General features: G+C 44.2%; 1 protein-coding gene across 2 annotated transcripts in view; it reads right to left on the bottom strand.

The window, feature by feature from the left end:
- The window catches only part of Lyn (LYN proto-oncogene, Src family tyrosine kinase), a 111,409-nt gene that overhangs the window by 25,871 nt on the left and 59,393 nt on the right, over nt 1-26,145 (bottom strand). Inside the window, exons 2-10 of one of the 2 annotated variants that reach the window (XM_032907812.1) lie at nt 23,695-23,768; nt 20,069-20,114; nt 19,247-19,352; nt 17,158-17,256; nt 16,949-17,052; nt 15,694-15,843; nt 13,899-14,051; nt 6,501-6,683; nt 4,592-4,668 (exon numbers count right to left, since the gene is read on the bottom strand). In XM_032907812.1, coding sequence (XP_032763703.1) covers nt 4,592-4,668; nt 6,501-6,683; nt 13,899-14,051; nt 15,694-15,843; nt 16,949-17,052; nt 17,158-17,256; nt 19,247-19,352; nt 20,069-20,114; nt 23,695-23,763 — 987 coding nt within the window. In that variant the 5' untranslated portion in view covers nt 23,764-23,768. Of the gene's footprint in view, nt 1-4,591; nt 4,669-6,500; nt 6,684-13,898; nt 14,052-15,693; nt 15,844-16,948; nt 17,053-17,157; nt 17,257-19,246; nt 19,353-20,068; nt 20,115-23,631; nt 23,769-26,145 lie in introns of both variants that reach the window. The other variant, XM_032907811.1, reaches the window with a different exon arrangement.

Here is a 26,145-nt window from a genome sequence, read left to right on the forward strand (position 1 = left end):
CGGATGCACTCTGAGGCATCTTTGTCCTGGTCCCCATGGCCTCTTTCTCTACACAATATTTCTTCGGGAATTAGTGAATGCCCACTTCATTGCTGGTCTATCCCATTCTTGTACCATCAGGTGGACAGGCAAGTGCAAGGGCCGAAACAGAGGTGCACATGAGAGGCTCCAGGAAAGAGGAACGACTAAGAAAGTGGGAATCATCGTGGTTTCCAGGCAGATGGACAAGCCAAGCCAGTTTCTAGAACCTTCCACTTGCTTTCAAGCTGGTTTCTACATGTCAGTGCCTCTTTCTCTGTTGAAATAAACTGAAGATGGTGGCCTTGGCAATAAGGCTACAGATCCTAGTTTTGAAGAGTTGATGTATAACCTGGGGGTACAATGCTTGCCTTGCAGGCAACTGCCTAGAGATCAATCCTTAGTGCTGAGTTTATGTTTTAAATCTGAAACAAGGCTTTAAACATGAAGTAGATCCGTATTACAATGGTTCTCAAACTTCCTAATGCTGGGACCATTCAATACCATTTCTCATGTTGCGGTGACCCTCAACCATCAAATTATCTTCATTGTTACTTCATAACTGTGATTTTGCTATTGTTGGGAATCATAATGTAAACATCTGTGTTTTCCAATGTTCTTAGGTGACCCCCAAAGAGGTAACGGCTCACAGGTCAAAAGCAGCAGCTTTGTGAGGATGTTATGGGAGCAATGGTGGTGAAGGAATGAGGCTGCACAAGAGTCAGGAGCTGAGAAATGAGAGTCTGACTTCTCTTCAGTTCCTCCCAAAGACAGAGTAAAGAGATAACATTAATCTCATATTGCATCTGGTGGCATTGTCAAATACTCTAGGAGCTTCCTAAGGACATTTCTATGCTGTCCCTTCCAGCCGATTTATCACAGATTAGTCTCCTAGCTACTGAAAGAGGTTGAGAAACTCTTGAATTGAGGTTTGCTCTTTTCCTCAGCTTACTGATTTCAATGTTAGACTGTGACTTCAAATTTAATACCAATGGCAAGAGACATCTCGAGGGCAATCACTACATCATGCAATGACTTAGGAGTGGCGGTGCGTATGTGTGACCCTAGCATGAGGTAAGTAGAGGCAAGAGGATCAGGAGTTCAAGGCCACACTCAGAAGAAAGAAAGGCATACATTGACAATAAAGACGAGTGGAAAGAAGAAAGGAGTTAAAGAAATCATTAACTTATCAGCAAGGCAAGGCAAGGGAGGCAAAACACCCGCCATGACAGGCCAGATACGAAATCATCACGGGATGAGTGCTGACCACCAGTGCCAATACAATACAGGTGAACGTGCTGATAGATGGTCTGTAGTCAAGAAACCCTGGGCTAAGTCCTAGCAATTCCACCCGCAAATCGAAGTCAATTCATGCATTTGTAAAACACACTAAGTAGGCCAGTCAATGCATCAGAGTTGTTGGGCTCTCATTGGGTAAGGGAGATTGCTTCATTAGCTAGAAGAAGCTAAAGCAGATGTTAATTGTTGCTATGATTCCGTGATCATAACAGATGGGCTTTTACAGCTTTGCTCAGAGATAACTGTGTTTCTCTGAGTGCAAACTGTGTTTGCTTCTCAGAGGTGCTGATGCCAAGTAGCAAAACAAAAAAAAAAAAATGTTTTGCTTCCCTAGGCCAGAAAGACAAGGGATTTTATCCGATCACTGTACAGTCCTTCAAATTTTGTATGTTATTTTCTCCTCAGTTTTACAAGCTTGTGATTCCACATCTGGTTCTGTCCCAGGATCTTCCCAACTAATTTCCGCCTCTTTTGCCTTTTTTTCCCCTTCATGTATCTCCTGGGATTTTGGTGAAGGTAATATGCTCAGAAATGTCAAATGTCTCCTAAGGCATCACTTTCCCCTCTAAGCAAAGAAAAGCATGAAATGGCGTTTAAGTGCAAGGAGAAAAGCTGTGAGGAAATTTGTTCCAGTCAAAATTCCTTCACCGCTACCCGGTGACCAGGAGCTACATGGGCTGGAGGGGTGTTGCTGAAGAGCGAGGATCACACGGGTGCCCCATAAGCCTTTTCAGAGCTTTCCTGAGACAGGAAGTGATGAAATCAGCTCTCACATGAACTGGGAAGTGGCCATGTGCATCATGGGTTTTCTGACTCAACTGGACACCCGGGGAAGGTGGGAAAGAGAAAGTAGAGAAGTAGGTCATGGGGAAGTCCCAAGTCTTCCCCTCATGCTTTTCCTTGTCCTTCTGATTGTGAGCAGACGCATCTCTAGTCCCGATAACCAATCTCTGCTGTTGACGGTAATGGTACCCATGGCGAACATTTAATTTTTTCCACTCTTGACCGTATATGACAATGCTAACAGGACAGAATGACCATCAACGTATTATACACCTGACTCACTGATTAAATTAGGACTCAAATACCGAGTGGATTCATCCAATTTCTACCCTAAGAGAAATAAGCTGGGGAAAAGATATGGGATGCAGGGATGAATTATCTAAGTATTCGGCCACCAACTATCTATCTAGGTTAATCTCATTAATACCCACTGTTCCTGTGCGATTCTCCACAGAAAACGGACAAAGTTAACTAGAGGCAGGTGAAAAATTAAGAGAGGGCTTGAGAAGTATGGAGACTTAAAAAAACACACACATGAAAGACAAGAGAACCCGTTGCGTAATACCTCCATAAATGGAACCCAGGGCATCAGGGTGGCAAGAGGAACACTGTAGAAGTCATTGTGTAAGACTGTTACCAGGGGTGAGCCCAGCACCCCAGTCACAGGAGGAAGAGTCACAAGCAAGTGGAACAAATGACGAAGGAGCGTAAACAGGTGCTTTCGCCAGCTGCACCCCAAGGGAACGAGCATGGCAGAGTCTGGATGGGGCTTGTGTTTTGAACAGATAGGAACACAGAAGGAACGAGATCTTAGGTATGAAGAAAACAAACTGCCTGGGTGTGTAGCTGAGTAACGGACAGGGTTCACACGCATAGGTCCTGGGTTCAACCTATGAAAAAATGAAGGGAGAGAAGGAAGAAAAAGAGAGAAGGAGGGAGGGAGGGAGGGAGAAAGGGAGAGGAATAAGGAGGAAGAGAAGGAAAGGAGGGAAGGAAGAAGTGAGTGTGTTTGTTCTAAGCCTGCATGCTTAGCTATCCCTGGCTGCGGTGTAACACTCTCAGTAATAACGGTTTTCGCATTCACCTCGATGACTCGGCAGTTTACCCAGGGCCACCTCCCTGGAAAGACGCTCTGGGACATGGAAGTGACAGTTCATCTGGCACAAGCTGGAAAGGACAGTGGCGGTGTCTTGATTGTGTCTAGCCTCTCCAGTCACCAACGGGGTTTAGGCTAGTGGAGTCCTGTAAATGGGTCCGGTATCCAGATGCACTGCCACAGTTAGAGTAGGCTCTGTGGACATTATGTCTGCAAGCTACAAAGGCTCAGAAAGCAACCGTTCCCTAGTCTTATTCATACGTCAATGAAAGCTACCCTTCATATGGTAGCCTCAGACACCCAGACTTAGACCTCAGAATTTCAGCTACAAGATAACGTCTTATCAAATAAGATGTACAAAACCAAATATAGATACCCATTTGTAAAAAGACAAAGACAGCCATTAGATACAGCATATACCCTGCTGTGTGTAAAGTCTGACCCAAACTATGGGCACAATCTGACCCAGGCCACATGTGCCATATTACCTTATCCCTGCCCCATGGGACAAACCTTTACAGTGGTCCTCTAATCTCCAGCCTAGTAGGAAACCCCACTAAAGCAGAGGGCCTCTTTATCTGTGTTCAGTGCAATAGACATTTATCAGACTTCTGCTTTCTCCACTTCCTGTTCTGCTAGCTTTGTGGGACCCACAGCTGCACCTAGCCATGCTGCCTTTCCTGCAGGGCAGTTGTCTTCATACCATCGTCCTAAATGGATGGGGCCCTGCACTGGCACCTGAGAGCCAGGGCCTGTATAGGAGTCAAGGATGACAAAGAAGGCAGGGCTCTGGTTCCTTTCCCTTCCTCCCCGAAATGTATATTTCCTTACTGCACCGGGCATAGTTCAGATTCCAGGGAATTTGCCTTGGCTTATAAACACACTTCAGGAAGTATGTGACTCCAAAAAAAAAAAAAAAATAGTTAACTCTCGAGTTAGTATTGGAGACATTACAAGCGAGTGTATCTCAGACCCTTAGTGAGACACACAATAGGGGTTAAGAGGAAGAGTAGGCAGAATTCCAGGACTCCAGAGAATCAGCGTACTAGAGTCACACTTGATTAAACACATGCATGATTTAAAAGCTGATGTGCTTACACAGTATGGAATTGGCTTTTCAAAAGGCTCAGCGCCATTCCTATGAATGATGGGAAAGTGATCCAGAATAAATAAAGAGGTTGACCTGCTTCATAGAACGTGATATACCAGCAGGCCTGAAGGCTGATGGACAGACATATAGACGTACAGGCATACAGACATACGACAGTCCCACGCACGCACGCACGCACGCACGCACGCACGCACGCACGCACGCAAAGGGAGTTCCTTCTCACAGGAAGAGACGTTGCATCTGCAAGAGTACATGCGCATTCACTGGGCTTCCTAATACTTCACCTGAGCTGAAAAGTCAATGAGCTTCGGGAGCAGAACCTTGCCGCCTTCGTCACTCTTGAGGAAATCCAGCAAGCTACCTGCAGGCAGAGGAATGACGGGTCAACGCCATGCAAGCACACGAGGCAAAAGCCAAAAATTCCATCAAGGGGCTTGTGGTGGAGCTCAGGGGTAGAGTGCTTATCCAGCATGCTTGAGACCCTAGGATTCATCTCTAGTACTGAGAAAGAAAACTGCCATTAGGGAGAAGCTCCCATAAAATGATGGGCTTTGTAGCTCAGAATGCTTATAAAACCTTTTCCTGAGATTGCGCAAGCCCAATCCCTTTCAGTCTGTTACGGTTGACTGGCTACGCTCAGGGCAGATGGGAAGATGGTGGCATTTTTTCTCTATAGCTATGTGAAATCATGTTTCAGAGAACTGGCCAGTGTAGTAACATCCTGCCTAATCACTGGTCAGCTTGTCTGGGACAGAAAGACAGGAAGCACATCTCACGGAAGGCCTTTCCCTTCGAGGCATCAGGTTAGGCTGGCTCTGACTTGTTTCAGAAAAAGTACAGACCTCCGAAGAAGCCTGAGGCTCTGGGAGAGCTGTTGCACTGGAAACAAGTCAGTTCCCTAATTTTGGTGCTGACAGCAGCCCCCACCTACTTCCTCTGGTTTCATATCTATGAGACCTCTTTCTCCCATAGAATCACAAGCACCAATCTTACAGGCAGCCTTGGTCTACTTCTTATCGTCAAGCCTCTGCAAAGTGGGCCCTATAGCGCTAAAGGAGTTCTTGTCAAAATGTAAGCAAGGGGATTTAAGTTGTACAATGTGGGGTTTGGTGGGTGGTAAGCGCTTAGTGTCGCAGAATAGCACTTAGTTCTTGGACACAGAAGCCACTGGCCAAAGTGGTACATGTTAAGTACTCAGCGAACACTAGTGTTTCAAGGAAATGCCACATGTACAAATGACAAAGCACCTGGTCCTGAGTATGGTGTATCTCAGTTATAGCAACCAAGCCATGGGGTTCTTTCTATGTTGTTAACAATATCTCTGAGGCTGGGGACACAGCTCAAGGAGAACGTACTTAGCCAGCCTTGGGAAAAGTGAAACACAAACAGGACAGCACATGTCCCCTTATGGGGAATGCTTTGAGTCAATGATGTTCTGAACGGCACTTGTTAATAGATATTAAGTTAAAATGTGCAACATCTATGCTTCTAACCTGCTGGCTAATAGAACTTCCTGTTAGCTCAGTGCTAGAGTACTTGTCTACCATGAGTGAGGACCCAGGTATGATCTCCAGCACTGAAAACAGTTACTGACATATTGACTATCACAGCACGCTCTAGTCAGACTTGCAGGAACAATTATTAATTTAGGATTATTACTCACATTGCTTTCTTCCCTACACTCATTTTTCCAAAGACTTAAAAAAAATGTGAGGGCTTAGAAGTATCTCTCTACCAGACTGAAGGTGAAGGAAAAAAAATCATGATTGATAGCCATTTCCAAAGAGCTAACCAGGAAAGATGGCTACTTAGGACCTTTTCTTCAGGGATTCCACAACATGGGGATTTAACTTCCATGGGTTAAAAAACATTAACTAAATTTAGGCGCTACCTAAGCTTTCCACCTCAACCACATCCTCAGACCCTATGTTAGCAATTTAAAGTAACATTCAGAAATTTCAATCACGCTGAAGAAGAAAAATAAGCTGTTTTAGAATTATGACTACTCAGGCTTCCAGCATGGAAGAAAACTGCCATGCCCAAGCTGTGATTATGTAATGTCCTCTTTCTCTTACTTTCTGACTTCCCAGTACCGAGTAGGCTTTACACTAAAGCTGAGGGTTCTCTGATCACTGTAACATTCTGCTATGGGACCTGCCTCCTTTAGGGGTCTGGACTGGGGATGCCACTCACCCTTGGCCATGTACTCGGTAATGATGTAGATGGGCTCCTCCTTGGTGACCACGGCATACAGCCGCACAAGCTTGTCATGCTGCAAGGTCTTCATGAGGTTGGCCTCTTCCAGGAATGCTTGAGCAGACATGGTGCCAGGCTTGAGGGTCTTTACAGCCACCTTTGTGCTGTTGTTATAGTAACCTGGGCAGAGGAACGAGAGCAGAGCATGCTGGTCAAATGGAGAACCCAAATGCTATGCTTCCCAAATGTGGCACTAGGAAGCTTATTTACAGACAGGATGCTTAAGATCAAACATACTGTGGTGTTAAATACCAAGGGCACAGTGACTGGAGGGTATGTGGGAATTCTTTGTACTCCTTTACGGAATGCTTAAAATGTATTGCAAAATCTAAAAGGTTTTATACAACAATAGTTGTGAAAACTCTATATGCAATTTACCATGAGGAATAATATTTCCCTCTAGTTAATAAAATGTTATTCAAGGCAAAATAAACAAGAAAATTAAAACTTTATAATGAGAGAGAGAGAGAGAGAGAGAGAGAGAGAGAGAGAGAGAGAGAGAGAGAGAAAACGAACATGCAAGGGACAGTGTAAAAGAAAATACATCAAAATGCATTAAGCATTGGTTATTATTAATAGAACAATGCAGACAATTTTATAAAGTGGCTAAGTAGGTGGTTTTGTTTTGTTTGGACACTATGTAGCCTTGGTTGGCTTGACTCTGGTGTTCCTCCTGCCCCCATCTTTTGGTTTCTGTGGCTTGAGTGTGTGTCTCCATGCCTGGGTTATATCAGCTATGCGGTCAGGAAGACCTCCTGTAGACCTGTAAAAGCTGCTTATATACACACTTGAAAGTATAACACCCCAGGGTCAAAGAAATATTTTCCAAGGTTTTCAGAGGCCTGGGCTCTGGCGAGTGCCCACGCTGAAGGCAGGTATCACACCTGGCTACCTCTCCTGGCACTCTTTGGGCAAGAAACCTGGATTTCTTCAGTGGTCTTTCCCACACCTTCAGGAACGCTGGCTCGTGGAAACCCTTGAGAAATGCCAACTCTTTAATGTAGCTTTTAAAGGTCTCACTATTTTGGAAACTGCTTCAATGAAGTGCCTGTATTTTTTTTAGGAAGCCCTTTTTCTTTTCCAGTAATTTGGCGAAGCAGAAAAAAAAATAATAATCAAAATTCCCCTTTCTCCGTCTGTTTCCATAGGTCTCTTGAAAGTGTGGGAAAAATAAAGTTGAGGAGGGATGTTCGGCTGGTAGCACCCTAAAGATCTGCTGGGGTGTCACCTGCTGTGACAGACCTTTGCAGGTACCTTCAGACAATGGCTTGGGAGTGGACAGGCCCCTTCGCAGGCTAGTGAGTCAGCTGTGGCAGGCAGCAGGCTCACACGACAGTGGCTCTGGGTGACAGCATTTGGGGTGGCTTCTACTTGTTTCTTATCTTTTCTGTTTTTATTAAAATCAACAATGATTATGCCTATTTTTCACAGAAAGAAGTATTATTGTTATTTTTAAAGTATTTTCAAAATAAGCAGACCAAGAAAGCGTTGATTTCTAGGAGTGCCTGTAGCCAGTGGTTTTCTTCTGGCCGTTGAGAACCAGTTCTCTGGGTGGGGGTGTAGCTCAGTGGTAAGTGCCTGATGCCCTCACATGAGGACCTGTGTTCCACCCCAAGCCTTGGAAAGAAAGGAGGAGGAGAGGAAGAGGGGGAGAGAGGAGGCAGAGGCTGATCTCTATCAAAATAATTCCTTTTTTAAATATAATACTCTGTGATGCTTTATAGTGTAGTAAGATTGACAAGTGTAAGTAAGACCACAGAGGAGAAATGCGAAGAACGTGTTAGAAATAAGCTTTAAGCAAACCGAAAACAGCGATAGAAAGGGAAGCAGAAGCTACCTCTTAAACATCAGAGAGTGCTGAATAAATTACATTCACTTGTCTTTCAAAGGTGAACATGGTGTCTCTTTATTTGCCTTGAGAGAGCAATTGTAAAATGGATCCCATCCATTAGTCTTTTAAATCATATTGGAAGTGTGCAGAGGTAATGAACACCTGTTGTTCGTGCACAGGATCCAAGTTTGATTCCCAGCACCCACATAAAGCTCACAAGTAACAATCCACTCAAGTTCCAGGGGGATCCAGTGCCCTCTCGGGATCTCTGGAAGCATAAAGTCTGCATACAGTACTACACATACACACATGGAGGTCAGACATTCACACTTGAAATGAAGTGAATAGACCTATAAAAAATAAATTACATTCAATCACAAATTCCATTATGACATTTTTACTTTATAGACAAGCCCTCAGTTCTACGAGCATACTGGTAGAAAAACATAAGAAAATGCACTCTTGGAATAGGGAGGGAGTCAGGGGTGATTACTCTGCAAGCAGGAAGCCCGGAGTTTGGATGCCCAGCGCCCATTTAAAAGCTAGGCATAGCCCTGTGACTTCAGTGCTGATGGGGCAGAGATAGGATTCCTCGAGCTCACTGGCCAGTGAGTCTGACTAGGTTAAGGAGCAGTAATTTCCCTGGCTCAATAAATGAGGTGAAGAGCAAATGAGGAAGATACTCAGTATCAACATCTGACAACCCCCCCCCCCCGCACACACAGAGACGGAGGGGCAGAGCACGAGATTTTCCATGACTTATTCAGCTGACAAGGGACTAGTATCTCGAATCTGTAATTCCTACAAATCAGTTTTAAGTAGCTTTTATATGCTTTCCAGAGGCAGAGGTAAACGCTCGGATGCACATTCTCAAAAGGAGAGATTACAGTGACTCGGATGAACCAAAGGAATTTGATTGTATTAGTAATCAGAGAAATGCAGAAGAAGCTCTCCAAACCAGCCCGGCTGACGGAAATCAAAAAGTGTGTTGATGACTGTAGGTAAATGCTGGGGTTCGAGGGCTGCTATGGCTGCTCCCTCAGTCCCTGCCTTTGCTATTTTTTTTTGAGCACCCCTGAATGTTAATGACAAAGCGTTGTGATGAAATCCCAAAGGGCCTACAAAAGTTGACGACAGCAACCTTCTGAGTCACCACACAGGCGGTGTTGCTCTGGAGCCATGCCGTAGGCACAGGTCCACTGTTCGGGAGAAGGCATATTGTGTATTGCTATGAACAGGTGAAACAGAGACCTGTTGACAGTATTAATAGGGCAATGATTCATACATGGTCTTTCTTATATAATCCATAGAGATTGGTTTATCTATACAGTCCATAGGTGATTGATCTACGATCCTGGAGCACATAAAAATCCAAGGATATCTTTCACATAAAATGACACAGTACTTGTATCCAACTTGTGCACATTTTCATGGATACTTTAATCACCTCTAGGTAACTTAAGATACTTAGTGAACGCAAATGCTACGACATAGTCGTTAGACTATATTGCTTAGCTATAAAGAAAGAAATGAACAGAAAACCCTGTATCATAAGTGTAACCCTCTCCCCAAATATTTTCCACCTAACACAGGTTGACTCCAGAGACATAGAGGCCTGACTGTACTTTATGACCCAGCAAATCCATTACTCCTAGAAAAAATATTCATGCACCACCAAAACCACAATCAAAGCAATATTCACAGTAGCCACAACTTAGGAGTAACTCTGATTTTACCAGTGAATGTTGAAAAAAAAGAAGAAAATTCTTTATCTGTTGCACACACACACACACACACACACACACACACACACACACTATAGCAACAAATATGCACTAACTGTTATGACATCCCAAAACATGGATGAATTCATTAAAAATGTCTAATAAAAGAGAAGAAATTCAAGAATATATTCAACGTGACCCATTAATATTAAGCCCAGACAAAGCTGGAGTAGTCTGTTTGATACATGCTGTACCATACATAAAAGTAGTCAAACTATATACAAAAGACCTTACACTAAACTATATATAGAAAGACTTGGCCTGCACGCATAAGCGCCACTTCCAGAATCCTTGGGTTTAAGTCAGGAAATTATGACAAAGGTCAGAGTAGCAGCTGTTCCTGGGGGTAGGTGAGGCTGTGATAGAGAAGGGACAAGAGGGACTCTAGGGTCTGACAAGTTGTTTTTTTTTTTCTGTGAACTTTGTAAATACTTGTTACTATTCGTGCTGTAGCTTTTCTGTGGACTTGCTACATCCCCTAGAATCAAAGTTAAAGAAACAAAGTCACTCCCACTCATCCACCCGAGAACAATGGAGCCTGGAAACGTTTACATCCTTTGAAATGATGAAAAATATGCTTTCCAGAGGCAGAGCAAAAGTTGCCAGGAAACAGCGCAGCTGCTAAAGACATTGAAAATGCTGATAAGGAATTTGGATTCAGCCGTGACTTAACAGCTGTGTCCGTAGCTTCAGAACACCAGCAGACCCACCAAAGGGCCAGTCATTTGAGGGTTCCAATAGCCTAGTCAAAGGCATTTGTGATGTTGTTCTAGATTTATTTATTTTTAAAAAAGCAGGATAATAAAGGACTGCTGTGGAGTGACATTTTGTCACAATGAAAAGAAACAACTTGAGAAATTTTCAGTTCTAGGCATTCTTGGCTTACTAAAAGGTTATATATCTCACCACAGGATGGAGAGTTACCTTTAAGAAAAGCATATAATTGATGTGGGAAGTTGGCTGATTATTAGTTTTAACTAAATTGCCTCTAAATAAGAATATATCGGATTGAGAGATGATTCAGAGGGTAAGAGCACTGGCTGTTCTCCTAGAGGCAAAGGGTCGATTCTCAGCTCCCACGTGGCAGTTCACAACTGTCTGTAACTCCAGGGGACAGAAGCCCTTTCCTGGCATGTTCACAGTGAGCGTACATACACACAGGTAAGCACTCAAAAACAAGAAGTAAAAACAAATCAATCTAAAAAGAGGGGGGTGGGGGACAGCCAGGCAGTGGTGGTGAGTGCCTTTAATCCCAGCGCTTTCGAGGCAAAGGCAGGCAGAGTTCGGAGTTCAAGGCCAGTCTGGCCTGCAGAGTAAGTTCCAGGACCTACATAGTGAGATCCTGTCTCAGAGAAACAACCAAGGAAAGACTGAATCAAACGAAAATCAAAAATGTTCATTCCTTAAAATAAAGCCTTCCAGAGAGCAAGCTTTAAGAAGTCACATCCTCCCCGTCCTCCCTGTCCAATCAGATCTCTGGGAATATTAACAATACACAGAGGAAGCAAGGCACCCACAGCAGACGCTAGCATTGCACAAATGAGAGGAAACAGCTTGACGCAGAGACAACTTTCGCTTTCATCCCAAAGGCCTTCTTCCTGCAAAGGGCAGGTCACATCTGAGGACCTCTTCCCTGTGTTTCAGTCCTTATATTGTGAGAGGCAGTCTGTGAATAACACATTGTGATTAACGGATATTATAATTTACTCAACTTACAACGATGATATAATTTTAACTGGCTGGATTTTGTTTTGTATGTGAAAAAGTAGTTCCCGTGTTCCTTGAGGATTAAAAACTAAGTCTCGGGACTGGAGAGATGGCTCAGTAGTTAAGAGCACTTGTTGCTCTCCCAGAGGATGCGGGTTCTATACTCAGCCCTGACATCGTAGTTCACCACCATCCATAACTCCTGCTGGGGTGGGGAATCCAATGCCCTCTTCTGACTTTCCTAGGTACCAGACATTCAAATGTTTCCCAGACATACATGTAAGGAAACATCCATACACCTAAACAATAATAAAAAAAATCTTTAAAAAACAAAGCAAAGCAACGAAACCTGGGCGGTGTTACAGTCTCTCTGTGAGAGGACGCTCGGATGGGTGGATGGAGGTGAACACACACGGGAGTGAGGCACGGGCACCACTGACTCTGGCACGCAGCACCCACAGTCACTCACTGTCCTTTTGGCTTTACTCCCAGTGCTACCTGCTAAAGTTCAGCAGGGTGACATCTTCCAGGCGCTAAGGAGATGCCTAACCAACAGTCAAACTCAGATTCGGCCATGGTTTCTGTTTCTTGTTCTTCCTTCCTGCCCTTTCCTCTCATTCCCTCCCTTCCTTGAAAAGATAACTTATAAACAACTGGGTGAACGATGGCTCCTGGCACCCAGGAGACCTAGGCAGGGGGATTGATATGAGTTCAAGCTCAGTAGTGAGATCTGGATAAGACAGGGGGATATGGAGCAAGACTGTCTCACAGATGAATGAATGAATGAACGAATGAATGAATAAGTGAAACTATTGATGCCACTGTTTTAGTAGTAATATTTTGCTAGAATTTTGAGACACATTACTGTGGGGGACTGGTTAAATGGTGCCTGGAAGCTCACTATATTGTTTATTTCACATCATGCCTGTGTTGTTGAAACAGAACTCACATGTCAGGCTCTTTGTCCATTTCAGGCACACAGCTCGTCATAGTCGTGAGTAGCTTTGCCTGTTCTGGGCTCTTCACATTCTATGGGCACACGGAACGATGCCCCCATGACCAGCTCTTTCCAAGGGGTTGTCCACGGTACGTGTGCACCAGCTCCTTCTACTCTGTGACTATAACAATGTTTGCTTGTACATTACATTTTTGGTAGAGACTCAGGTTGCTTATACTTTTGTTTCTGAGACAGTTTTTGCCATGCAGCCCAGGCTGGCTCCAAACTTAAAATTCTCCTGCTTTATTCTCATAAACGTTGAGGTTCTAGACCACTTCCCTGCTATTATGATATTATGAGCAATGCTGTCACAACTGTTCCTATTCAGGCTTTTATGGCACATATTCATTCACCCTTCCCCCCCTCAGTTGAACTTGTTTCTTAATGTTACCGCTATTTTGCTTTGACTTGGCATTTCTTTCTCTTTAAAATGTTATTTTATGTGTCTGAGTGTTTGTGTATATCAATACACAAGCACATGACTGGTACCCAAGGAGAGCAGAAAAAGCGCATCAGATGCCCTGGAAACTGCAGTCACTGACATCAGAGAGTTGCCCTGTGATGCCAGGAATCGATCCAGGTCTCCTAGAAGAGCAACCAGTTTCACCTCTGAGCCGTCTCTCCAGCTCCTTCTGTGCTTCTTCACACAATCGTGCGGGTGCCAATTATCTCAAACATTATTTAAAGAAACAAAAAAAAAAGGTCCTAAGCCTGAGTGTAGCTGTCACTGAGTTGAGACTTCAAGTGTTTGCCCGGAGTGCGAGAATGAAAATGGCTGCAAGAGGAGAGAGGATTTGGGCAAGCATCCATGTTCCTAACTTGGAAAAGATGAAAGGAGCCATTGAGTCCCACATCTGTCTGCATTGAGCGAGCATCTAAGCAGACAGAATTTGGCCCCAGACAGACAGGAAAGCAAGAAATGAGGCTTCGGAGTGGCCCCGAGCTTGGCTCAGTGGCTGGCAGAGGCTAGAACCCTTCATCGTCCCCTCCAGAGTGGGACGCTGTTCAACACTCACCCATCCAGACTTCTCCGAACTGCCCAGCGCCGAGCTTTTTCACCAGCTTGATGGACTCCCGGGGGATCTCCCACGCATCTTTGTCCCATGGCTTCTGTGGTTTGGGACTGATGCATGCCTTCTCCAGTCTTCTGCATAGACCGTCAGACTGCTCTGAGGTGAGAGGAAGAACAAAGGTTAAGGGATGTGTGCTGGGCTGCAGAGACGCCTCAGTGAGTGAGAAAGCTTGCTGTCAATCAAGTCCTACCAACCTAGGCTCAATCCTGGATTCCCCAACATACACGCACAGCAAGTGTAAAAGGAAGAAGGGGAAGGAGAAAGAAAGAGAAAGAGAAACAGTAATCTAAGCAATAGAGTTTGTAGCCATGGCAGATGGGTGCCAGGGTCCCCTTAAATTCAAATAACCAAGTCCCTTATATAAAATAATACATATCTATCTATCTATCTATCTATCTATCTATCTATCTATCTATCTATCTATCTATCTATCTATCCATCCATCCATCCATCCATCCATCTATCTATCTATCTATCTACCTATCTATCTATATCTTATTTAAATTATTCTTGTATTACTTATATTACCAAATACAATGTGACCATGTTGTAACCCGCATTGTTTAGGGAAATGACGAGAAAATCATGGGTACACATTCAGTACAGATACATTTAAAGATTCTTGGCTGGCCGAATCTCTGATGCAGAACCAATATGGTACGGTCTTTTTGTTTTAGAAGTGTCTATGTAGGAAATCTTGAATACGCTGTTATTTTTATAAATCCAACCTGACACCATCTAAAATGCAAATGGGGATACCTTTTGCCTAATCGCAACTTTAAAAATGATCGGAAGACAATTTGAAACATTTTGTTTCATTCGTTAACACCGCCAGCACAAGTAAACCCTTAGTGAGTTTTGTCATAGAGCCTCTTAAAGCAGGCAGGAGGAACCCACTACAGCGGCTCCCACATCTGATGTCAGCCAAAATGAGTGGACTTAGTAAGGTCACAGAGGTGAGTTTCACAAGGCAGACACTGGTACCGGACATGAGGCATTGACTTTCTACTTTTAAATATGCCATAGTTCCCGAAATGCAAAACTTTACTGTCAGAGGGTTTGCATGATGGCTAGGCAGGTTTTCTGTGTAAGCGACTTGAGTCCAATCCCTAGAACCTATGATGGAAGGATGGGCACACAGTCCTTTTACATACATGCATTACGCTCAGAGACATGAATCTGTATAGCTTGTACTTTGAATATTTACACACGTTAAGAGTATGCCTTGTGTAAAAATAATATATACTTTTCTCCACAGGAAGGGAAACGCACTAAACGTTAAGTAACTGACAATAAGCAAGAAGGCCCCACTACCACTGCAGCAACCTCTCTGTGAATGTGGTGACAGCCCCCACTTACTTGCCCAATGTTCTCTATTTACCACGGTGTGAAAGCGCGTCTATACAGTCAGCCTGCGTTCATCTCCAGCCAATAGCGCATGGAGGTTATGAGGGTGAAAGACTCTGTCCAACTGTAGGGATGCGTAAGGAGCTGAGTACATTCACCGAGTAAGCCGGGGTGATAAGAAGACAAGGCGAGTGAAACGTACTTTCAACTTACGCCAGCTCACAACAGATGCGTGAGAACACATGACCACTGGAAGTCAAGGGGTGTCTACGTTAAGGAAAAACTGCTCGTAGAGTACTACCCACTGCATCAACGGAAAGAAAAACTATAAACTTTATATTAGTCGTTATAAAGACGATCTAACGTCTCCTGGCCTTCGGCTTTCACTTACTTTGGTAATGCTTAATCATGTCACTGATACAGGGGAAAGTGATCCTCGGAGAGATGTAATAACCACCATTGTCCAGGCTTCTGATTTTGTAGTGCTTAATGACGTCGCCATGCATAGGGTCGTAATCTCTGACGGAAAGAGAGAAGCTTCCTGTGGGGAAAAGTTAAGCGAAGGCATGCTTACATGTTACTAATAAAGGCCACGTTATACCGTACTGTGGTACACACTTTATAACGAAACTACAAATATAAACACATCACAGGAAAGTCCTACAGCCGGGTGCAGGGATGATTTTCATCTAAACACTTGGGGGCAGAGGCAGGAGAATCTTGGCCAGTTCCAGGCTAGCGAAGGCCTCAAAAGGGAAAATTAAAGGTACTTTAAAATTTGGACTCGATCAATGACAATAGCATTTTATTTGCTAGACAAGCAGCCAGTATATTACTTTCCTTCTTCACCGTGGTTTTCCAAAGTCATTTGACTGAATAGAAAAATCGTTTTGACACTTAGGACTCACTTACATAATAACACAACAAAACAGTAAGTACGACTTGGCCATAATTATGACTGTTTTCTGTTTATTAATGTTTATCATTTGAGTTTGTCATTTGCTATCAAAATGCAAAACTTTACTGTCAGGGGTTTGCACGATGGCTAGGCAGGTAAAAAGAGCTTTCTGTGTAAGCGACTTGAATCCAATCCCTTGAACCTAGGATGGAAGGAGAGCACTGATTCTCAAGGATGCCTTCCAACCTCCACGTATGCACTTTGCCAGACAGGCACATGGACATGTACACATACATGTGCACACACAAAAATAACAACGATGACAACAACAACAACAACTTCAAAATTAAACCATCTAAGTGTGGTGGCACAAGCTCTTAATCCCAGCACGTAAGAGGCAAAGGCGGGGGACCTCTGAATTTGAGGGCAGTCTGCCTAGTCTACCTAGTGACTGGTCTACCTATTAAGCTACAGGTAAGCCAAGGGCTACAAAGGAGACTCTGTCTCAAAACTGAAGAAAAGCCAAATCCAAACCCAACCCAAACCAAAGTAATCCCTTCATTCCCAGAACCTACTGAATTCTTTATTTTATTCATTCCAGAATCATTTTTTTCAAATGATTTCCTGTGTCTATGGCTGTAGCTTGATGGCAGAATGCTTACCCAGCATGCACGATGCCCTGTGAGCTACATCTAAGGAGACTGCTCAAATCCCTAAGAAGTCTCTATGGTCTCTACCACGTACTCACCCTTTAAAGTTTCGCTTTCTCTGATCAGGAAAGCCCCGGCACTGTTCCCTGGTGCCAGAAGCTGTCGTTCTGCATCTTTCCTTGTTATGTCCTTGAAGAACCACCTGTGAAGACATATTCACATTTCATAGGTGTTTGGGCAGGGATACAAATGTAAGCAAACCAGCGCCGTGTTCGGAAACACCAGCTGGCTGTGCGAGAGGACTCACTCTTCGGTTTCTAAGGTGTTGACCTTGGCCACGTAGTTGCTGGGGATGAAGCCTTCTCTCTTTGATGAAAGGGACTTAGCTTTCCACCACTCCCCGTGCCTGGAATAGAAATCAAAATCAATGATCGCAATGGCAATGGTCCTACGGCATTTCTTTTGCAGAGTGAAGGCAAGAGGGAGCATTCCTGGAATCCCTGAACCCAAGGGAAAAGTGCATTCCTTTTCATAGAAAAATATATTTAGTGATAGAAAAAAAAAATAAAAGCATCCTTACAACTTCAATGTGGCCTGCAATGCAGCATAGAAAAGAACTGGCAAAATGGCCAACCTTATAGACGCCAAACACTTCTCACTTACCCGGGTGCCTAAGAAATGTCTGAAAGGATCCTTATAGCAATGGGTGTGGAAGGAATAGAGACTTAAAATTCATGTGCTATAAACTTGTCTGTACAAACATCCACTTTATCCAGAGATAGGCACCATGAATAAAGAAAAATAAAAAAGTAAATAAATAAACAGACCAAGAGTAATTAAGAGGAAGTAAGCCTCCTCACGTGGTACTGCACAATGCTAACCCAAAGTGCGGCAGGAAGGAGAAGCAGGAAGTGCCATGCCCAGAAGGAGCAAGTGAACCAGATGGGTGGGGGTATGTGATTGGACCTTGAAAGCCTCCATGTTACTCTTCAAATGCCTGCACACAGATCAGACTCTTGTCTGTGAGAAAAGAGGGTCATAACCAACTCTGAGCTGTACCTGGGAACTGTTTATCCACACCACAGGCAGCCTGCGTACGCTACCCCTTCAAACGGAGCAAACTGTAGATTTAAAATATTTAGGTTGGATTTTTTTTTTTTTTTTTTTACATGTAGGGGTATCGAACCTAGGACCTTGCATATGCTAGGCAAGCTCTCTCCCGCTGAGCAACCTTCTCGGGACCTAAAACTTTTATATCTATGGTTCTTATCATTGTCCATTCAAGTGCAGCATAAGGTTATTTCTACAACAATCACAACCACATTGTGTTAGACAGGAGAAGTTGTCCAGAGATGGTTTGAGGTACGGAAGGCGGTTATTTAGCATAGACTGGGCTCCTGGGCCAGGTGGTGCGATTTCTAAGGATGGGGTGCCACGGCCACACTGGAAAGTCCGGCTCAGCTTCCTCACTGATTCCCTGCAGCTGCTTATGTGTTTCATTTCCTTGACCCCTGTGTGTTGACTCACACGCGTGACCCTGGTCAGGCCCCAGGGCAGTGAGGAGGGAGAACAAGGAAGTCTGAGCACTTTAGGTCTAACTTCCTTTCTGTACTGAATTTGCATAAGGCAGCACCCTGACCCTGACCTGCCACAGAGGGAGAGGGAGGATAGCCCCTCACAGAAGATAAAGCACTAAGTGCCTATCCAGGGCATCATCGTGAACTTGCATTTCAACGTGGCCCTTTCTTGTGATAGTTCTGAGACCGTGAAGAGTCACTTAGTCTATTCCTGGGAACCTTAACCTTCAAAATGGAGATGACCGTATCTAAGTCACGGGATTATGGTGGGCATTGTGTGTGTGTGTGATATGTATGCATGTTCATGAATGTGTACTTGCGTTTGCAGGTATGCATTACATATGTACATATGTGTTCATGTCAGAAGATGCCTCATAGGCATTCTTCAGATGCTATAGGTAGATATAGATAGGTATAGGTATTAAAAATAGGTATAGGTATGTATAGAGATAGGAATAGGTATAGATTAGGTAGAGGTATAGTTTTTTTTCACAGGCCCGGAACTTGCCAGACAGATTAGACTGGCTGGCCAGAGAGCCTTCAGGGATCTGCCTGTACCACCTCCCTGACGCTGTGCCACCACAAGCAAGTGCTGAACTAACTCAGGATATGACTGAGCTCTCTCCCAAACTCTACAATGGCCGTCTTAAGTAGCATGTCACAGAGCCAAACTTCTTAGGTAGCATTTTGGCAAATAAAGAAACAGTAACTGTCCCTGTTGGGAGAAGCGATGGAAGGGCTCACCCTACATTCATCAGGGAAGTTCCTTTTGCTCTGTTCCTTCTGGCGCTGAAGCAACTGGGGGCCTGGCATACTTACTCTTCCAGAACTTTCATCTTTTCTCCTTTCTTGAAAGACAAGTCGTCTGGGTGGATGCCATCATAGGGATACAAGGCCACCACGATGTCCCCTTGCTCCTCTGGATCTAAGAACAAAAGATACAAGCAGAGCCCTTCAAAACCTAGCAACATAAACACAAAGGAAGAGGGGAAGCGATGGAGAGAGGGCCGTGGAGTGAAGCTCCGTGCTTCCCACCGGTAAATGGCATGCGGTACATCCTGTGCACACCAAGACCCGCAGGAACCCACTATACCTTTAAAACCATGTTTAGGAAAAAATGTACGCGTGATCGTGGCAACACTGCCATGGTCCCCAAAGGCAGAAGCTACCCTAGTGAGCACTAGTGGAACGCACAAAGTGTGACACATACACAGAATGGAACATCCACATACACGGAGCAGTCGGCCTTAAAAAGCGTTGAAGGTCTCACACACAATGGAGTGTAGTTGAGCCTTGACGACCTATGCTAAGTCAAACGAGCCAGGCAGGAAATGACAAAGACTATATTTCCAGTTGCATGTGCTACATAGAATCAAGTCCATAGGGACAGAGAGTGCAATGGTGGCTGCCCAGAGCAGAAGGGAGTGGAGAACAATGGCTGAGTGCTTAATGACAGTGTTCCACTCGGAATAATGAAAACCTTCTGTGACGGACACTGGTGACACTTGCACAGCAATGCGTACTTCCTGTTCTGAGCTCGACATAAAAAAAAAAACCCACTGAAGCTGTGATAGATTTGAGTTACATATATTTTCCCATAACGACAAACAAAACATGAATCAGGTTGAAAAGAAAACATACCTTTTGCTTGAAATCTCTGTCCTGGTAAAAGTTGAGATTCAGGAACCTACGGAAGAGTATTTGTTAGAGGAAAAAAAGTCATGATAGTTTTTTTTTTTTCATCTCACATGCATACCATTTTCCTAACAGTGACAAGTGAGGTTTAGATTTGCAGCCACTAAACGAGAAAGAAGAGCCAAACAGAAAAATCCTATAGGGAGACGCCAGGGCTCCTAGTTAGACTCTCACGCTTGATGACGTCTTTGGCAGGGTCCTACCTACAAGTCAGTTTCGGGGCTTTTCCTGGACATATAACCCTTGGTTTGTGTCAGCAGACCGAGTGGATAGGGCTTCCTGAGATGGGGACTAGATGACAACCCACCAGGATTGTTTCTCATGCTTTTACCAGGACCCTAATATTTGGGGTGGCAGTTTGCCCAGTGTGATGTCTGCTTCTAGACTCACAACCCTCTATACAGTGGTGGGGAGGAGCATTCCATAAGCTCACTGGTTGGGTATGGCCTTGGTAAAATGTGCCTCTTAATGCCTAGAAAGAACTAAATGTTGGAGGCACAGCAGTTATGGAAGCTACACAGTAAGTAGGGCCAGTACAACCAAACACAGAAGTGACAGGACCCTGCTGACTTAGAGACATCGTCAGTTGCTCATCTCCATGTTTCCTGAACTTACTTAAACATTTGATCAGACCTGTCACTAACAGACAAACACAAGCCCAACTGAGTCAGGTTTTCTTGTCTGGTTCTCTGTCCAGCGTCCAGGGGTATCCCTCAGTTATGGCAGCAGCAGGGTGTTTCACACCAGGTACCTTCTATTCCGATGCCTTTCCACAAAGAGCACTGCTAGGGGTTATGTAAGGCCTGGTGACCTCCTCTAAGGACATCCTGCCTGGGCCCTGATTTTAAACATCTCATCCCTCTGCTTCTCCTCGAGTAGTCATTTCATAAAAGGTGACTGACCAAAGTGGTTTATACTAAAATATAAATTTCTCCTGAAAGTGAGCCCATAAAATCTCAATCAAATTCACTGAGCAAAAGGACTGGAGAAGCGGGCAATCATTGGTCCGTACTGACATTCAAGACTTAAAGCAGTTGTATATTGCTGTTTTAGTCATGTAAGTTGCATAATTAAGAACTGCATTCTGTTTTATATGATTTAGAGAAAACAATTAGGTGAGAGATTAAATAATTTTGAAAGCAGCAAGCTGATCTGCAAATACCAGAGAGGTTAGTTTACAATACAGCAGAGCACATTTTTATATGGCTGGCCAGGCTGGTCCTGAGATGTGTGCACCGCAGGACTCCAGCCCATCTTAAGGCACTTCCGTAAGACACATACACGTGACGCCCCGTGCTATCACTCTAGCTCTTTCTTGAGCAGTTCCACTTCACCTCCTTGCAGAGCCCTTTGGGATCCAGTGGGAGCATGTGTTTTTCACATGTGGCAAAGACCGAGAGTCTTGTTTATGGTCATAGGATGAAGCCAAGCTAAGAAGTCCATGGGGAACATCTATGACCACAGAAGACCTGAACTAATTTTTTTATGGTGAGCAACTGAAAGATTTTAAACATGTTCACTGTTGCTTTTCAATCTACGTGTAATCTTTTTTACATTGAATGTTTGAGGTTTTTTTTTTTTTAACTAGCCTCCTTTGCTTTCCTAAATAAATAACACCTGGACAAACAAACAAAAACAAACAAACAAAAATCCCAAAATGGACAAATGAAAAACCAAACCAAACCAAAAAAACAACAGATCCAAGCAAACGAAGAAAAAACAAAACAAAGAAATCTTCAGGTTTTAAAGCACATAAAAAGCTATAAAATTTGCTACAAGAAACATAACTTTTAATGAGAAATTTGAAGTGCACAAGAAAACTACCTTTTGCCTTTTCTTTACTCTAACATTTCTATTAATCACGTTTGTCTAAGGATATAACTCTATATCCATATTTATAAAGTGATTTTAAATTTTATATTGATATGTATTCATCATCACCAAATTACTAGTACTCTTAACAATCTTCTACATTTGGGTGGATATGCTTTCTAACCTTTTTTTTTTTTAAATGTATTTATTTTTATAAGGATAGGCATTGCGCCTGCACAGATATCTGTGCACCATGTGTGTGCATGGCAGAGTCCAGAAGAGTGTCAAATGCCCTGGAAGTGGAGCTACAGAAGGCTGTGGGCACTAGGAATTGAACTCAGGCCCTCTGCAAGAGCAGCCAGTGCTCAGAATCACAGTGGTCCTCCAGCCCCTCTATATGCAACTTTACCCGATATATTGATAATATATCTATTCAGAAACACCGTATAAAATAACTTAACAGTTCAATGCAGTCAACATTTACCACTGCTTCTTTTTAACTAACTCTGACCTAGCAGTCTAAATGATGATAGCTGATTCTGACAGCACTAGACAATGACAATATAGTTCTAAAACATCAGGCCACTTAACAGCATAGGTCAGGGGCTGGAGAGATGGCTCAGAGGTTAAGAGCACTGACTGCTTCTCCAGAGGTCCTGAGTTCAATTCCCAGCAACCACATGGTGGCTCACAACCATCTGTAATGGGATCTGATGCCCTCTTAATAAATAAATAATTCTTAAAAAAAAAAAAAAGAGCATAGGTCAGACTGGAGAAACTCGGCAATTTCTTCTGTTTTGTTTTTTCAGACAGGGTCTTACTCTGTAACCCTGGCTGTCCTGGAACTTTCGATGTAAACCAGGCTGGCCTCGATCTCCCATGGATCTACCTGCCTCTGCTGCTGACTTGTGATTGCAGGTACCACCATGTCTGTCCAAACAGATAACAAAGGCATTTGGGCTAAATGGGAATAACTTGTTTTCAGCTTACATGCCAAGACAGTCCATGACACCTGGGTGACAGGTTGGCATACAGACACCCAACGAGAAAATGCTTTCCAGGTTATGAGCTCCAAAGTAGAGCGGATTAAAAGTTATAACTATCTGAAGTTCTGAGTTCCCCTGTGTTCCTAAAACTTGGCAGCACTTCTCCAAGTCCAGCAAGTGGCACATCGCAAAAAGTTTCTAATGGGGACACCCGTGTAAAGTGTCAAGGCAGACTCTGATAAGCTTTTCTTAACCTTTTACTCCTCTATAACAAATCGTAACGATCTTAGTCTCTTTACAATGTTAAATCAGTTGAAGAAAAGACAACAAGGAATTAAATGTAATACCCCAAAGACACATTAGCTATCACATGTTTTAGATTCTGGTTTAAATCCAGTAAATCCTTTGTTCCTAGAACCTCTATCCTGAGGCACACATGCCCGGGTACATGCTGAGGTCTTTTCATCAAGAGCATTAAAGATGGTTTTCTCCATACTTGAAAATGAAACCAAAGATCTATTTATCACCTAATAAGTATCCAGACTATCCCTAAAATCTCTACACACTTTTCAAAGGATTAAGTTACAAGGAATATAAAATTATCCGGGGTCCATGTAATCAATGTGATTTTTTTTTTTTGCATGCAAAGATTGAGATTTAGATTGTGCAGCCATGCTCTGATCCTGCTGTCCCTGAGACTAGTCTACTTACTGGCCTTTGCTGTTTATTGGACGTTGGATCTCTCACATAAATAGTTCGGTCAGTATTACGTACTGGTTGAGTCTTCATATCTACTCCATCGTCATTCAGATTGTCTTTCCTTTTTGATTTAATACATCCCATATTTCCTGTTGGAATAGAAAAGCAATGGCGTTGTTTTTTAAACAATCCAGAGTCGGATGAAAGTCACTCAAATCTCTGTATTAAAGAAGAGCAAAAAGAATATATTCATTCATTGTGACACACGGATTAGCATCCTCGAAGGCCGATGCTGCTTGGAAATAGGGTGTCTTGGTTGTTCATTTGTTCCTTGCTTCATTTATTCAAAACTACTTCCTGAGCGTCGCCTTTATATCAACCCAACATAGTTCCTTCTGTAGAGTTGCTCAGGTCTTTGTGGCAAAGAAGGATGAACGGCATTAGAGTACAGTGTGGTTTATCTATGACACAGGACACTTGAGTCCCAATAAAGGAAAGGACTTGTAATTCAGGCAAGAAGAGAAAGAGCTGCTCCGGGAAGCTTCCTGAAGTGAGGCGAAACAGATTTAAATCTGGCGGCGAATTGGCAAAGGGGCTCTGGGAAGGGTCTTCAGATGAAGCCATAGTGACTACTGGTCCACTATTGGCTAATCTGGTCCCAAGAACTAGTGGAAGAAGAGGTAGCCCTTTAGTGAAGGAGCATGCAGTCAGAGGGGGAGAGAAAGGACCACAGTGAATATGACAGTATCAGTTTAGTTTGTGTTCCCTGAAGACAAGAGACACATCCCCTCTGCAGTGTGCAAGGGAGAGACAAAGGACTTGAGGCTTCACAGGCTGGTGTGACTGACAGCTGTCAATCTACTGGGTGGGGCTTGGGAACCTACAAAGATGGCGGTGCCTTTGTCAAGACTGGAAATAAAAGAGAGACAGGTCTGAGGGTAAAAATGCTTGAAGGATCATTCAGATGATCCAGTTACGTAGGCTTCCTGTTAAGATATCCGAGCCTGCAAACCAGGATAGACGGTCGTACTTATAATACAGTGCCATCGCCCACAAGCCATGACTACAGATAGAACTGAGGGGTGAGTTATCCCCCCAACCTGAGTCCTGATGCCCCCAGAGGAGTTACAAGACTGCTATAGGAAACAGAAAAGAGAAGTGCTGTGGGTCCCAAACAGCCACAGAATGAGTGAAGGGTACGGGGATGGGGACAAGGGGGCAGGGGCTTCACAGAAATCTCAGGAACTTGGCTGCCAACTGGACAGGCAGCAGGAGTGGAGACAGACGTAGCCCTCCGGTGGACACTGCCCTGCCCCCTACAGGCTTTGGCTAGCTCTGGGACTTGAGCTTGTTCGTCTCTTCAGCAGTCTGGGGTGAGAAGTCTCTGAAGCGCAGCCCCTCCTCTTCTCAAACTAGCAAAGTCGTAAGCGGTAATTCCCAGAACAAAGGGGAAGTGAGCACTTTGCTTCAAAACAGACTTTTCTTCTTCTTTTCATAGCCTACGTTTCTGAAATGGAGATGCCTTTTTTTTTTTTTTTTTTTGAGTTGCTCTGTAAATACATGTAAGTTCATTCCCCTTATCTGTGCTTCACCCCACCCGTTTCCAAAACTGCTGTCCAACTGGCCATCCCTTAAGATGGTGTTCTCCACATGGTGACAGGAAAGCCCCGGATCCCTGAGCACACAGAAGCTGGCTATGCACACTGAGGAGACAGGGCTCCTCAGATCCCAACAGGATCCCCACCCCTCCCACCCCTCCTACTCCTCCCACCCCTACTGCTAAGTTCACCATACTGCCCTCCTCTCCTCTCCTCTCCTCTCCTCTCCTCTCCTCTCCTCTCCTCTCCTCTCCTCTCCTCTCCCTCCTCTCCTCCTTTTCCTCTCCCCTCCCCTTCCCTCCTCTCTTCTCCCTCCTCTCCTCTCTTTTCCTCTCCCTCCCTTCCCCCTCCTCTCCCCCCCCTCCCCTTCACCTCCTTTTCACTTTCCCTCCTCCTCTCTCTCTCTCTCTCTCTCTCTCTCTCTCTCTCTCTCTCTCCATCTCTCCATCTCTCCCTCTCTCTCTGACAGGGTCTCACTTTGTATCCCAGTGCTGGTCCGGAACTCACTATCCTCCAGGCTAGCCTGAAGCTCACAGTAGCCTGCCATTCTGGCTCCTGAAAGCTGGAATTACAGGTGAGCAGCCAGGCCAGGCTCAAGCCTCCACCAAAGAGAAGGCTTAGGCGGACCCCTGCTTTGTGCTAACAGACCGACCGTGTGGGTCTTTGCTGAGAAGAAGCATCCGGGGGAAGGAAGGGGACAGGGTGAAACCCCTCTTAGGCTCTGCTTTCATGGGAGACAGCATGTGTGGTAAAAGACTCTACACAGCCCTTTCCAAAACTGCAGTTTGGAAGCAGGGATGGTGGCTCAGCTGTAATCTCGAAGCTCAAAAGGCCAAGGTAGGAAGATAGAGTTCAAGGCCAGTCTGAGCCACACTGTGTGAGCCTGTCTCATAAAAATTAATTCACTATTAATTTTGTTTTAAAAAGG

This window comes from Rattus rattus, chromosome 7, assembly GCF_011064425.1.
Source record: "Rattus rattus isolate New Zealand chromosome 7, Rrattus_CSIRO_v1, whole genome shotgun sequence".
NCBI classification, from domain to species: Eukaryota; Metazoa; Chordata; class Mammalia; order Rodentia; family Muridae; genus Rattus; species Rattus rattus.